This window comes from Aquila chrysaetos, chromosome 16 (assembly GCF_900496995.4).
Source record: "Aquila chrysaetos chrysaetos chromosome 16, bAquChr1.4, whole genome shotgun sequence".
Taxonomy (NCBI): domain Eukaryota; kingdom Metazoa; phylum Chordata; class Aves; order Accipitriformes; family Accipitridae; genus Aquila; species Aquila chrysaetos.
In genome coordinates this window covers 30103929-30119906 of record NC_044019.1, presented here as the reverse complement: position 1 = coordinate 30119906, position 15978 = coordinate 30103929, and the positions used below count along the sequence as shown (strand labels likewise).

At 41.1% G+C, this 15978-nt stretch overlaps 1 protein-coding gene across 4 annotated transcripts in view; it reads left to right on the top strand.

The window, feature by feature from the left end:
- Positions 1-33: 33 nt before the first annotated feature.
- Positions 34-15978, top strand: part of PTDSS2 (phosphatidylserine synthase 2) — a 43518-nt gene continuing 27573 nt past the window's right edge. Inside the window, exons 1-2 of one of the 4 annotated variants that reach the window (XM_030038838.1) lie at positions 34-683; positions 10956-11057. In XM_030038838.1, coding sequence (XP_029894698.1) covers positions 463-683; positions 10956-11057 — 323 coding nt within the window. In that variant the 5' untranslated portion in view covers positions 34-462. Of the gene's footprint in view, positions 684-1830; positions 2082-9408; positions 9429-10378; positions 10402-10955; positions 11058-15978 lie in introns of those variants that run through there. The other 3 variants (XM_030038839.2, XM_030038841.1, XM_030038840.1) reach the window with 3 other exon arrangements.

The following is a 15978-nucleotide window of genomic DNA, read 5'->3' as shown; positions in this document are numbered from 1 at the left end:
GATAAACTTTAGGAAGCATTCATTATTTTCTAATGACACTGAAAACGCATGTCCATCGTTCAACATGCCATGTTAGAAACTGACCTCATTATTCAAGAAATAGCTGGAATCTGACTTTGAGAACAAGAATTTAAACTCTGTTTAAGACAAAACACTCAACACACGTCGTTAACTTTAGTCCTGATTTGGGGTCTTTCAAATCAGGAGGCGGGCGGCGGGGCGGCACCTCGCGCGCGCCCGCCCCGCGACGGCCGCGGGAACCGCGCGGTCGCCACGGCAACGGGAGACGCCCTGCTCCCGCCCCGCCCTTTCCTTAGGAGCGCTCTGCGCTTGCGCCGGGCTCCGCGCCTACGTGGGGTCGCGTCGGGGGCGTGGCCCGCCCCGCCCTCTTCGCCCTCTTCACCCTCTTGCCCGCCCGCCCGCCCTCCCCGCGTGCGCGGCCGTTACGCGGCCGGTGCCGCCATGAGGCGCGGGGAGCGGCGGGGCCACGGCGGGGCCCTGGGCAAGGCCGCCCTGGAGGAGCAGCCCCCGCAGCCCAACGGCGGAACCTCCGCCGCGGCGGTAGAGCGGACCCCGCCGCCGCCGCCCGGCGCCGAGAGGGACGGCGCCGAGAGGGACGGCCCCGGCCTGCGCCGCAGCACCGAGTCCGAGGTCTACGACGACGGTACCAACACCTTCTTCTGGTGAGAGCCGCCCCCCCTCACGCCGAGGCCCGGACGGGGCCCCTTCCCGCCCGGCCCCGCGGTCCCACTGTGGCGAGCAGGCCTCCGCACCGAGCTGCGGTTCCCGGTTCCCCTCAGCTCGCCCCGCTTGCCCCTCGCTCTTGCGGGGGTTCCGCCGGCGGCAGCGGCCTTTAATTCCTCCGTCGCCTGTGGCGAGATGCGCGGCTTGTCGGTGCAGGCAGCGCGGCTCCGCGGAGTCGCTGAGGAAATGGGTTCTCGGGCTGCGGGGTCCGGGAGCAGAAATGAAAAGTTACGCGCGTTATCGGCAATTTACGTTGCGACTGCGACAGGCGCCGGTGCTAAAACTGAGGAGCCGTAGGCTGTGTCTCCAGATGTTCTTCCTGATACTGTGGCACTATCAATTATTGCTTCCTGGCAATTTAACAGTGATTCGGGACTGACTTCTGGCAGCGGCATCTCCTTTCTCAGTCCCGGTCATTAGCGAGCAGTGCCTTACAGCTAACCGGGAGGGCTGGTCTCGCCAGGTGAGCGCTTTGGAGGCGGGTGCTGGCACTCGGGGAGCCCACCGACTGTGGGCAAGCTTTCATGCTTGACTCTGGTTGTTTTATCAGCGTTCTTTAGGTGAGCTCCACCTACTTCTTCCCCTTCCCTCAGTCTTGGAAGAGGTCTTCTCTCTCCGTGTTGTTTCCTGTAATCCTGCTAGAAGGCTAAAGTTGTTATGCTTAAGTTCTGCTGGTCAGGTATTTCATACGGTTTTGCAGGATGTTCAGTCCAGAAAAGCAGTGCAGAAAATTGTGACTGTCTGTGTTAGGCCAATGGGGCAAATGAGTTTTTGTTAAATTCAGCCCTCGCAGGAAGGGATGCATTTCTAGAAAAGTGCTTCCAAATCCCATCTTTGCTGGGATTGTTCCAGAAATCCGCTTCAGCGCACATGTGCGTACATCCATAGTTTTTCTGTGCGTGTTAAATGCACATCCTTTTTGATTAAGGAAACCAAGCTGACATTGAAGTCCCTTGTTTGGAATATGAGCTGAGGGTGATATGATTTGGCTCGAGTTTGACATTAAGGAGTAGGAGGGGGAGGGCACTTGGCTCTCACCCTGCCAATCTGGGCAGCAGCGGAGTGGAGGGTGTTGATCTTGATGAAGCCGCTGATTCTAGGTGATATTTCTGTCAGTGCAAACTGCAGAGAAACACTTAGATGCTGCTGGATCGCAGGGTGCTCTCTGCAGAAGCCTGACAGACGTGAGTGTAGCCGAGGGACATTGTCATCTTGAGGGCAAGAGGACCTTTCCTGGAGAGCACCTTAGCGTTGCCGCATGTAGGCTGAGTGAGCGACTGAATAACTGGATCCTGCCGAGGTCTGCAGAGTAGTGCCATCTTATAAATGGAAAATGGGTAAAACTGACATTTTCTTACTATCTAGTTAAGGTGGCTCTTGCCAGGTGTTTTGTGATGCCTTAAAAACACCTATTGCTGTTTTTATTCTACAGTCTCACCTCATTGCACCTTTTTCCTGTTGTGGGGGTGTACGGCCAGCATGCAGTCTGGCACCCCTACAGGATTTTCATCTTAAAATAAAGGCTGTAGCTGCAGTTAATTTGTCCATGTGAATTGTTCCTTTGGAAGTCCCAATGTGCCACTGTTCTTTAAGTATTTTCCCCCGTGTTGGCTAGTCCCTTCTAGGAGGGCAGTGCGGACAAGTGTGGTGTTGAATTGTTCCTGAACTTACCTGTTTATTTTATTTTCCCTAGTAGTGTATGTCGCTTGTGCTGGCAGCCAGGAGTTTAAACGCTTGTAAAAGTTTCAAGGTTTTTCCTACTGTTACTTTTGACCTGTGCATGACAGCGTTGACTGTGTCAGCGTATCCTTTGGTAATGACTCAGTTCTTACAGTGGCCGAGAATAAAGATTATACAGAGGAATGATTTTCTTCCTGTGACCCGTGGTACTCTTCTTGTGCTGTGTGTTATGGAGGTCGTCACAGAAAATGGAAATTTCAAGAGAGTGGGCACTCTCTGTCTTTGCCTGTATGGAAAGTACCTTTTCTCTTTGAAGTTCAGAAGCTAGGGGATAAGGTTACCCATGTGGCGTGCTCAGTTTGGAAAAATTCAAGAATTTGGGACTTGTAGATGCAGTCAGAAATCATTCTAGAAGTAGTTCAATTTGCAAAGGTAATTTTACTGCTATAAATGCAATCCTTTGGAAAGGTGGTACTTTCTAGCTGTCTGCCTGCTCTTTTTACATCTTCCTAAAACTTTGAAAAACAAGTTACGTGCTATATAATAATTCTATTCTTGTTCAGTCTTAACTCGAAATTGGAAAATACTATATGTTAATTACGTTGTGGGAACCTGCTCAGTCAGTACCTTGACAGCTCTTTTTCTCATTGGGAAATGTCAAGGAAAGGAAATGGGAAGAAGCTTTATGAAACAGATTGGCGGTCTATGTATCTTTTATCCCTGAACTAATTTCAAAACATCTATTACTACTAGCAGAGAGCTGGAAATATCAGGGCTGCCTGGCAAGCCGCTGTTCTAGGCAAACATGTTCACTGTTGTTTCCAGTACCTTTGATTGTTTCTTGCCTGTCTGCTTACAGAATTAGCTTTCTGAATACAAACAAAGGACCTCTTTGTGGCTGAGATTTTGACTTTTATTTTTTGTATGGTGTGAAGCACAGTAGATCTGATATTTTTACTGAGCTAGCATGGAGGAACCACTGGTTTTGTTTATTTTTTTTTTTAAATATCCCCACATAGAGCTTTCTACAACATCTCTGTGGCTTTGTTTCTGTAACCTGTGGCGGAGTGAGTGCTGATGTGTCTTACAGGTTTTTGCTAGTGGGACTTTGTTCTGTGTGGGAAAAGGTGAATCCAATAGAAGCAGGGGTTTTGTCACCTGTGAGCAGTAACTGTGACAGATGCCTAAAGATAGTTGAAGCTGGAAAAAGAGGAGCTGTGTGTCTTTCTGTGGGGGAGCAAAAAAGCTCAGTGAAATAGTAAATTGATTTATCTCCACTAAATAAAATAAATGATAAATGTGGAGGTGTGCAGCAACTTTTTTTAAAGAGAAGAAGAAATGTTCCTCCCCCTTCTCGCAGCCAGTGAAAGGCAGCAGAAGGTGGTGTGGTGTTGAGTGTTTTCATGCCAGCCCAGCCCAGTCTTGGATTACCAGTTTGGGATCATCTAGTTCAATATCGTCTATGATTTTTCTCCTAAAATTTCTGTGTTACCCCTGATTTCTGTATGTATTTCATAGCTTGTATTTAACCAAAGTGTATCTTCCAGGAAGGCTTCCAGTCTTGATTTGAAGACATTGGGAGGTGCCAGATAGATCTTTGCTACCACATTGCATTGTGACTCTATGGGTTAATTGCTTTTACTAAGCCTTACTTTAATTTGAATGTAATTAGCTCTAATGTCCTCTGTTGGTTATTGATGTGTTTTTGTCTCTCACACTAAATAATTCTATATTGCCATCATGTGGATGTGATGTTAGTTACTAAGGTCATAGTGTGGCAGCAGAGATCTGTGGAGCTCAGGAAGTTTTAAAAAGAAAAAGGAAAAAAAAAAGAAGGGAAAAAAAAAAAAAGAGGGAAATGGTAGGTAGAAGACTCCATGGGGTAATACAGCTTTTGTAGGAATGAATTCAGCCTGTTTGGTGCAGAAAGCATAGAAATTGCAGCTAAGGAAAAGGTAAGCGTGTAGATGCCTGTGCCTGAATGTTTCTCTTGTTTTGGCCAGTATTGTGAGAAATCTTTCCTGATGGCCAGCGTAGGGACATTTCTTTGGAAATGAGGATACGTGTGTGCAAACCAGCCGTTTTTGGAAACACAGGATTGGTATTCAAAGCAAAGTACTACTTGGCCACTCCTTGCACGTTGTTCTTACCTCTAAAAAACTAACTTTACAGTAGGGTGAGATTTTCTAAAAGGCTGTCTGGAGGAAGAGATGATGATTTAGCTGAAAGAGAGATTAGGGAGATGATCTGCAAATTGGCAGGAGCTTTTTTTGTACCCTCTCATGAGGGCCAATTGGCTGCAGCACTTCCAAGGCAATGTTCCTCAAGCTTGTTGGAAACTTAACATTTGCTGGATTTTTTTTTTTTTCCCCATACCATAAAAGCTTGCTGCTTTAAAGTGGGCCATGGTGAGGTTCTGTATTTGCTGAATCCGCGCTTCTGATTCTCTATCTGGTCAGAATTGACCAAGTTTAAGCATGTTGCTTAACTTGAGCAGAGAAATCTTGCATCAGGCTACTGATGTGTCACCCAGCCTGTGCTTTTTTAGTGTTTAGGTATGCCCTGGCAGTGTCTGGCTGCTAGAACATCCAGGACGCAGTTGTGCAATCTGGCTAAGCCACGTTAGTCGGCTGGGCGTATTAACTCTTGTAAAGGATGAGGGCAGCTGACTCCTGAGAATTGCGTTATTAGAATGTCATTACCCTTTCCTGAAAGGAAGGTATTGCATAGTTCCTTCAAGTAAACTAGAAGTGTAGAAGTATCTTTGTGCAGAGACCCTGTGAGAGTTTAATGCCCCAGCTGGGCTTTACGCTAGTGTTAATTCTCTGTATCAGTTTCTTTTTTGTAAACATGCTGCAGAAGTTTTAAGGAGAATGGGGGAAAACGTGGTGAGAGTCAGCCTGGGGTTCCTAGGGGTGGTTTTCAGGGGGGAGTGCAAAGGCAGACCCCCCGCTACCACAAGTGATACAAGTGAGTTTTCAGTATCTGGTGAAATCAAAGGCTCCGCATGCCAAGAGTCTGCAGGATTAGTTTCACCCTGGGGAGGTCACTTTCCTTGTAGTGGTGTACCCTGTGCACAGAAAGAGTTTGTGTTTGTGAGTGCACACTGGGATAGTAGGAGCTCTCTGCAGACAGCTTCTTCCATGCTGGCATTTGAACTCTGGCTCATCAGAGCGCTGTCATATGACTTGAATTCTACAGCAGTTTACAAAACAAATCATCAGCCTGAAGAATTAGCTCTGTGGTTTTATGCAGTTAAATCTGGCGTAAGGGCACCTTCTTCTCGTTCCTGATTATTGCCTTTTTTTTTTTTTTTAAAAACCTGCTTGAAGTGTGTGTTATCTGTAATGCAAAGTCATGCTGTCTCTGTGGAACTGTTTTAAACTAAAACCCGAAACAAAGATTTCAATAGGTTTAAACGTATAAAAATGTTTAATATTTAGAACAGATCATTTTGCAAACTTTGATTAACTTGTGAACTCTCTAGAACTGATGAATGGAAACTTTGTCTTTCCTCTCTTCTTCTTCAAAGGAAACGACTAATTTGTTGAAGCTTTGCTTTTTAATCCATTGTTCTAGTTTCTCTGTGAAGGTATGTGTTATTGTACTTCTCTTACTGAGTGATTGTTCTATGAGAGGCACCAATTTATGGCAAGGAAAATCAACGTTACTATTTTGGAGTGTCACAAGTACGTACAGAAATTTAATCAGTGTTGTGTACCTTTATAGATGTACTGAAGACTTCTTACTGGTCTAAGAATAGGTACATTTTTATTATCTCTGAGAGTTTGAACAGATTTTAAAATGCAGCCTACAGCTTAAAACCAACAGCCATGTTTCTGTTGCATTACAGATGTAGATGCTTGGAGCTTTCAGGCAGTGTCACATACAAAGTACATACTTTGCTTTGGCTGCCACTGATTATTTTTTTGTGATCTAGGTGGATGAGAGAGATCTCATGTCACAAACTGGCAGTTAACCTCTTATCTTTGAAATGTTGAGGCCTGACCACTTGCTTTGGCCCTATGCAACATGAACATCTCGGTTTCATGTCTCTAATTTTGGATGTATTATCAAGATTATGACCAAGGTTGAATTTTTCTTGAAGGTTTCAAAAACCTCTCTATATCCAAACAGGATTGTTTCCCTGTTAATTACAATTTTGATTTTGAATGTCAAAATATTGGTCAGTTTTAAATTGTTATTAATTTTTATTGTATTTTCCTGTATCTTATTCTTCACAATAACTTAAACACTATACTGCTGTTGAAGTAGTAAATTTGTTGTACTGTCTATTTGTCATATTTTTTTTAGAATTCCCAGCATGTGTCAGATGATGCGTTGGTATATGGAGGGTAGAGAGTTTTGACATTTGTTCATCTTTTAAAATCTCTTTCAGAAATGCTTTTATGACTTTACCATTATTTGGAATAAAGAAAAAAAATTATTTCTTTGTGAAAAAGTTGATGATGGGCTAAGATGGGACTACTTGTTTTTGTTGACAGATTCTTTCTCTAGCAGTGGCTATTAATGCAACTTTTTAAAGCAAAGAGGCAAACCGTACTGGCTCTTCTTTGGAATTTTGTTTCATTTAGAGAAGTGACAAAAAGATTAATAAATAAATCCTTTGCATGCTGTTCTCAATGATTGTTACTGTTTTTAATGTAGTTATTGCATCATTTATGACAGACAAGAACACTAATGCAAAGCAATGGATAATAAGGGTGTGGTCCCATTCACTTAAGCTGATTTTAGTTTGTACCGGAGATTGAATGAGGTCATCCACTGTCCGCTCTGCCGGGGTATTACTCCCTCCTTTCCTTCCAGGGAGCTGATCTCTCCGAATCTCCCCAGAAAAGAGATACTTTAAAAATTTCCTTAGCTCTTTTTTCTCATAGACTTTACTATCAGATCTTTTATTTTCCAAATAATTTCCTTGAAAAACTTACAGTTTCTAAACATGACAGAAGAATGAATTACGATCAAAAACAGAAGTTAGAATCAAACTTAATCCCATGCACTGGAAAAGCCCCCATTTCTTTGTAAACTGCAGTGCAGGAGAGGTATAGTGACTGATGCTGCCTGTTGGACTGCCTAAGTTGCCCTCACTTGGTGTTTAACTAAGTTAGCAGGGCAAGTATTTTTATAAAAACAAAACTTGAATTATTTCACTTAAATGCCTGAGTGTTTAAATGGGGAAAGAGCTAGATGTAAGGTACAGGAAGACAGAAAAATGAGCTACTTAATGTTCCAGCTTTTTAGTAGTTTGGGATTTGTTGTGAATTCTCTTTGACCTTCCTGGTCTTACATATTTTTCTACGCATATACTTTTAGGCACTGTTTTCTCAGAATTTTTGACATAAAACCTCCTGGAACTGGCTGTAGTCTGTACCCCCTTGCTTCTGGTGTGTTGCCTGAACTCCTGTATGATTCCAAGGGGAAGATACCTGGTCTGCTTAGCTGTTTTCAGTCTCCACAGACTTCAGGCTAGGAGAACATAAAAGCCTTTCTGCATAATTCCTGTAATGCTTACCTTGCTGGGGATGTTCTTAGTTGTCTTGTCTTCCTCTTGCTGTGTTATTTTAAAGTGTATGTGGAGACTAAAATAATCTCTCTTTATGCAGTTTAATTCATCCAGACTGACATGACTCAGATAAGTTCCTCTGTATGCTGTTCATTTTTCTGGCTACTGTAACTGTTTCACATTTTGTCTTGTTCCATGTGACTGTGGATTTCTATTTTATTTTTTTAACTCTGAAGCTGTGGAAAGATATGGTGTGTATCTATGCTTGCCATTTTTTTTTTGGTTTTTTTTTTCCTCTGACAGGTAGGTTTGCATGGTGCTCTGCTACCTCTAGCAGCTGCCATCACTTTGTTGCTACTTGCAATTTTCTGGTTAGAGCTGCCAACTTGCTCTTTCCAGAAGACAAACCAATCTATAAAGTCTTTCATCCTGGCTTCTGGATTTCATGCTAGACTGAAAATTCGTTTACATGACTAACCATCCTGAAAACTTGCTACAAGACAATCTGGCTTCAGCTGGAAATGAAAACTGAGCTAAAAGGGTAATGATGAGATAGATAGCCTCTTGTTTCTCATTAAACAGGGGAGCTCGTTGAAATTCAAGTTGATGGTTGTGGCACCAAAAATAAACCGAAAGCAGGGTGCATGTAGCTCTCAAACACTGACCATTCACTTTGCTACAAACTCCCCACAGGGATAAATGAAACTAGGCCATCGGTGAGTTTCTAGATGTGTTTATCTAAATGAGGCCGTGCTAGTAACTGTTGTTTTGGCAATTTACATGACACTCAATGCATTGAAAAAGTAATCAACTTCATATAGCTGTTCAGATGATGAAATGGTAAGATGGAAGACAGCATTTCTAGATTTATTTTAGTAGCCTCTTAGATACTAGTTTCAAAAAAGTAGGCAATAAAACAAGGCATAAAATATAATGCATAGCCTTGCAGTTAACATAACCTTTTTCTATGATCAAAATATGGGTTGTTTTTGTATGAATTATATACATCTATAAATGCAGCAAACAAGACCATGGTCTGATTTAAGTGAATTAGAGCATTTAATTCAGTCCCCTGCTGTACTGCCTCCTTTGAGAGGACTGTATTTGGTTTTTTAAACTACTGTAGGTTACAAAATAGGCGCCGAGTCACGTGTCTGTTAAATGAATGTTAAGTATGTGATGTCTGAATCACCTGTTATTTGGCATCCTGGGTGGCAAGTCAAAGGGAAAATGCATCTGTTGGGCAGGAAGCTTGCTGCTGCAAAGCCTTTGCGTAATTTTTTTCATGTGTTGTTTCCTTGCAAATTTTGAAAATACTTGTGGGTTCTTCCCTTTTTTTTCCTTTTTTTTTTTTCTTTTTTTTTTTTTTTTTTTCCCCTGGAGCTGGTTAGTCTGTGTCCTCTGGACTGCAAGGAAGGATAGTGTTAAATGCCGAACACCTTTTTAGCAGTGGCAGAAGAGGATTGCATCTGCTTATGAGGTATTGCATGTGTTTTCCAGTGGGATTAAAAGGATGCTGTGAGAAGTGGCTGTGTTTTGGATTAGGATGAAATTGTAGTTCAAAATAACGCTTACCTTAACTTTCAGAGCAATTTTAGGTAGGTTACTGGGTTTGATGTTTAAAGGTAAGTCAGTGGACTTCTCAGAAATCCTTGGTGATCTGCAGTTTATCATGCACTGTACAACTTGAATTTATACAAACTTTGGTCTTTTGGCATAAAATGGAAATGTAATGCTAGCTTCTATTAAAACATAATATAAAAAGAAAATGTAAAAAGAGCCACTATGTACAAATACTTGTCACATACAGTTATTTTAATTCATGTTTTTTCTGTTCTCTAAGCTTGATGCTTTATACCTGTGTTATTATAATAATTTGTATTAAGAGATGTTGGGTAGTCCTCTAAAACAGAACTTGTGTCTTTGATTTGATCTTAAATGGCCAGACTTCACATGCTTCCAAGCTGAGGTCAGATAAGTTTTCCACTGAAAACAATAAATGGCTTCTCATCAGGAATTTTCAACTTAAAATAAAAAAATGCAGACAGTGCAATGTAAGAATATAATGTATGTCGTCATCAGTAGGTGTATGTGTGTGCATATCAACTAGCTGCAGTAAGTTCTCTTCTTAACTCCCTGGTCTGGCTGTGTGTACTTAGCTCTTTTTTGTTTCACCAAAATCAGTATAAGCAAATGGACTCTCATGGATAGGGAAGCAAGAACTTGTGACTCCATATACACTAGCAATGTTCTGCATGTACCAGTATATTACACCAGCAAGGTTGCACACTTTAACAGCGTAGAACAACCACCAAGCTTTACTATGGTGCTTTGCTGACACGGTTGTTCCAGCCGAAACCCCTTGTGTAGAGGTGGCCACATAGAGTTCTGCAGGCACAAACCTCTAGCTGTCAGTCTGTACCTGCTCTTCAGATCTAAGATGGAATGAAACTGTAAGAATTACTGGAAATAAGGCATCTAGAGGCAGCATCCTAATTCTTGCAATTGCAACTGGTCTCATTCAGGGTTTTTTTGTTGTTGTTTTTGGTTTTTTTTAATGACTAGTTTTTCTTGTAATGTGTAATTCCCATGTCTGGAGTGAATTCCCTTCTGTTTAGTCTTAAGAGTCTGTTCAGTCTGCTGCAGTTTTTATTAATAGGCTTTGAAATAGAGCTGTGCAGTAGCACCAACAAGTATATACCTGACAAACCAGGAGAGAAATCTGGAGGTTTTTAGATCTCAGTGTTAGCACAGTTGGTGCTAATTTTTTTCAAGTTGCTGTTGTTCACTTGGCAAGTGTTTGTCCAAATTTTCCTTAACTCAGAGCACTAATTAACTAAATTTAGTGCCACTGTAAATTCTGTTTTCTGTGCCGTACAATACATAAAAATTCTTTAGTATTATTGACTGCTGTCTATGTATTTAGACTTACTGAGGCTTCACTGACAGGTGAAGATGAAAGTTTTTTCTGCTTTCTGATGTCAATTTTCTCTCTTCTAAATTTTAGGAGAGCTCATACCTTAACAGTCTTGTTCATCCTCACATGTGCGCTGGGCTACGTAACCTTGCTTGAAGAAACACCACAAGATACAGCCTATAATACAAAGAGGTAAATATTTGAGAAAGTGTTTCTATAAGGTGTATATTAGAAAAAGGTAGCTGTATGAACAAGTTACCATATGTGCTTTTACCTTGTGGACAAGCTACCTCAAATGACCTTTGCATTAACTTGTTTAAATGCCCCAGCCCTTAGAAAGTGACAAAACCAAGCATAAGTCTATAAGCTCCTTTGATGCTGGTCGTTGAATTTAATTTCTAATCAGTTTAGTGTCACTCACTGTCATACCTGGTGGCTGCTGTGTGTGTGATTTAGAACAAAATACGAAACTCTTTCTAAAGCCTCGAAATACTGGCTGCGTTTCTTTGGCAATGATTCTGCCTCTTTCTTAAAATAACCTAACTTTCTAAGTTACCTGAGCTGTGACTAAATTTTTCTGACTTAAGTGCTTTTTGTAAAATTATGTTCAGGAGTTCAATACAGATTATTATTTGTTGTTGAAAATTAACATGAGAACTTGTAGCCCAAAGGGAAACTCTTGGAAAATAAGAATGAGATGAGTCTTACATGTGTAGTCCATTTCTACCATAATTAAACTGATTAAATGTAGTTGAATTTCTCTTCTTTTTAAAGAAATACAGTCAGGAACCAAAAGGGGGAAGAAAAGTGGTCTTTTAAAAATCTAAGTATATTTTAAAAATGAAGGCTGTGCTTACAGACTGCAAAGCATCTGTGCTATAAGCATGAAAATCATTCTGTTTTCTACCAGTCTGGTTGCTTAAATACAATGCCTTTTTTTTTTTCCCCTTGCTGTTAAAGGGTTTCTTCCTATTTTTTACATTTTTTTTTAAAGTGACTCAGGATATAGTATTCATTGTCATGGAGATGCAGGAATTAGGGTGTTTCCTGAGGTGATCTTGGTTGTTATTCTGTCAGTTACACAATAGATGTAGTTAATTTAATTCACACTCACATGTGTGCCGAGTTGAGGGTTTGTATTTTTATGTGTGTGGGTGCAATGGAACAAGTTGGAACACAGTGCCCTGTCTGGAGCTGGGAAAATTTCTGCGAGGCTTTGGTGTGAATAAATGCCATTTTATTCCGAGTTATAACGAGTGGGTCTGGGGAGCGGATGGTGGCATGACATTCTTTGGAATGGCAGTTCAAAAATAAAGAAGGGGAAAAGCTGAAAGAGAAGTGATGACACGTCATTAGGGAGTAATACACATCTAAGGTGACTCAGTGGAATATCTTATTATTGAGATTAGAGCCTTTACTGCTTTAATAAAAACAAAACCAGGGAAGATTAATCAGCAGACTAGCCTTTCTTTCATGAAATAGAAGTTGCTTTCTGCATATTCAGTGCAGGGAAGAATGTGCCCAGTTGTTAAAATCAATGTAACAGCATCATAACAGGCAATGAGTAGTGAATGTTCTTTGATCACTTCTGCATCGCTGCTTGTGGAATACTGCCTGCAATATCTAGATGCAAAAATACTTGAAAAGCGGCATCCTGAGAATTGTATACAGTCTTCCAAATACTGGTTTACGTTAATTGGTTTTGAAGAATGCATCTCCGTTTCCACTCATGCTGCACCCTTACGCTATTGCCACAGTCATTCATGCTACATGACGAAGTCTGAGACGGTAGTTAATTTGGTCAAATCATTTCTACATCCAAGCTAAAGATCAATGCAGACATAATGCACAAGTCCTGTGGGCTTTTCCTAAGCTTCACCTCTGTTGCCTTGGCCATGATTTACAAAACGGATGGAAGTGTCTGTGTTGTTCAGCACACTCCTTATGCTGAGTCAATTTTCAGTGAACTCTTGTCTGGTCCCAGTTAAATCTCTTTTCTAAGGTCTTTGAGGTAAGTGCTATGCCAAGTTTATCACCATTAAGCATGAAGGATTCCAGCTCAATTCATGTCCCAGCCGGTGTCCTTACCTTCCTTAGCATCTGTGTGCCTGCTGTGCTCATATCTCCTTGTTCCTGACCAATTTTATGTGGCTCTTTAAGTGTATGTTTGAATAAAAAGAGGCATTTCAGAGCAGGAGTGAGATGGTCACGACTTGCATAAGTATATCCATATCCCCAGTTTTCACAGATTTTTATTTTTGCTTCCATAACTTAAAATACCTTATCCTACCCTGAGATCTTTTTCAGCCTTAATGTAGAGCTGTTGTGTGTTTTGATCTAAAATTTTGGCCTGCATGAGGCTGTCACTGTGTGCAAATATTTCATGGGAACACTTGCCTGCTTAACAAACAGAAGTAGTTTTATTACCAATGAGCAGTGTCTCTGGCTGTCATGCTTTTTTACTTCCAACTACTGCACAATGACAGTGGAAGCAGTGTTTCGGTGCTTAGGTGCAAAGTCTAAATACATGCTTGCAAACACTTAAACCTCCTTTGTTCTTAAGCTCTTGCTGAGAGGTGCCATAGTGCCTGTGAACTGCATTAGGTGTGTAGAGCAGAACGGTTGGACTCGATCTTAAAGGTCTTTTCCAACCTAAATGATTCTATGATTAAATTGAAGCAAAGCATACAAATTGCTGTGCTAGCTGCTGTTGCTGTTTCCTGGACTAGCTAAAGCAATAGGAAGTCATCTGAGGCTCTTGTCTTCTCCCCTGTAAAAGTGCTTGATCCAGTCACTTACAGAAGCAGCTGAGGGTAGGGTGAGTGGCTGGATTCATGCAATAAGTCATCAGAAGAAGTGATGGACAAAAAACAAATTAGAACATGAACCTGTGAGGTCATGGGGCGTGGTATCTATAGCAAAGATTTATGTTTGCATCTGTTTATATGCTGACATTTGAGTGCCATTTTTCTTCCTGCAGCATGTTAGGGCAACTAAAGGAGGAATTTATTTTTTTAAGATAAGATTTATAGAAATGTTTTATATGTAAATCTAGTTAAAGTTCATTAGGATCATACACAAAAATGTTGATGTGATCATGTGATATGTGACCAGATTGCCTCTGTTGTAGAGACAGCTGAAAATTTACTTCCTTAGCCAAAGAGATGTTGCACTCCAAAGCCTGTCTGATTGATGAGACTTTTTATTCACACAGTTCCTACAGCATTCAAAGCAGCCTTGAAATAGTCCATCCCGTCTGACAACTGTCAACTTCTCTGCCATTAAGCACCCAGGAGGAGCTGACAGGACTGAGCTCCAGCTCTGAAAGTAGCTAAATAAATATTCAGCAACCTCCTTTGCATACAATGGCAGTGGAAGAAATCCGCATCTCCAAAATACTTTGAATGCTGAATAGTTGTTCTTAGGAAAAAAGTTAATATTTTGTCCATATAAAAAACGCATTCAGGTTTAAAATCCTGTATGCATTAGGGTTGTACGTTGAATTTCAAGCCATGAAACAGTCTCACTTCTAAGATGCCTTTCTACACCAGTTTTTGGCAATAACTGCTCAGCCATGGTAACAAATCTAGGTGTATTTACAAGTTGATGATCTCTACCTCCTGTTGCTGAACGCCCACAGAGAAAACAAGGTAACAAGGAGGCTAGACCTCCATCTGCCAGTCTACCAGTTCTTCAGCTTGTGACACCACTGAGGGGATTGTACCAGTCATGCTACTGTAGATACAGCCAGGGAAGGGACAGGGAGTGGGAGCTGTCTTGTTAAGAGCCTAGAACAAAGGACAATGTACAGATACTCACAGACAAGCTTCATTGTCTTGTGTCTCTGAATCGACTCTTAAAATAACACAAGCAATAGCTTGTTTGCACTAATGAAACTGTTGCCATGTTTGCCCTTTCTTATTTGGTTAAGTGCTAAAATTATTTTTGTAGGCACGGTTTACTATCTGCTGCTAAAGAAAATATGTTAGCCCAGGAAGATACGTTAGCTGCATCCATCCAGGCTGCCTGCAGGGGTAGTTTGAAGAACACTCCCCCCCCCCCCCCCCCCCGCAAATCCTAGAGAAGTTCTTACCTCAAGCCATGGTAAGCCAGCAGGCTGGTTAGGCTTTGAAAGCTTCATAAGGAGGCAGTATGATGATGTTAAGGGGAGAAATTTATTTACCACAGGGAAAAAAAAGATAATGGAGCTGACATGGTTATTATGCAAATTTGTTATTTTCTTCAAAACTTCTCATGGTGAACTTGAAGTAAAATAATATAGCTGAAACTCCAGCTTATTTCAGCACAGCTGCTGCAGCTGCTGTTTGGCTGAGAGTAGATTTTAGAAAAAGGAACATAACTAAGTTCCTGTGGTGATTTAGAGTCAGGTCATCTCCAGCTTTGGGAAAATTACCCTCACAAGGCCTAAAACAATGATCTTGGATGTTTTGGTTCATGGCTGAGCATAATGATAGTGAACAAAGAGATGTGCATTGTTACATGATACAGAATGCAGACTATTCTGTGTAAATATAAATTTGTAGTCCTGGTATTTCCAAATACAGACTAGTGACTCAAAATGCAGAATATTCTCATTATTTGAGATCAGCTGAAACTTTTTTAGCATCTTCATCTTTGAAAATCATGATGGCACTATCTATTAGCTGTTTCATTCAGTAGCTAATTCTGTTGTGCTTCCCAGTGTCATAAAGTAAATAACTGAGTTGCATCTGTTAAGTAGAACCCATTTTTATTTTCAGGAAGCACAACCTTTTTATACTCAGAGGTGAATGTCGCAAAATAGTTTTCATAAATCCTTTTGGTTTTTATTTTGAAATAAGATTTTGAAATGTTTAAAGCATGAATAGTCTACTATTGCTTCTTGTATGTAACATTTCCTTAATAAAAGCAAAGTTATTGGGTATTTTCTGTGGCTCCTGCAAACATAGCCATTTTATTTACAGTCAAGGGTTGCATCATTTACTGCAAACATGGCCTACACTTATCCTACAATGTAGTGAGGTATTTCTCAATTATCTCTCTCTTCAGCCAGCTCTTAAGCAGGTAATATGAGAAAGCATGAAAGTTCTATTGGGAGTTCAGATGTAGAAAA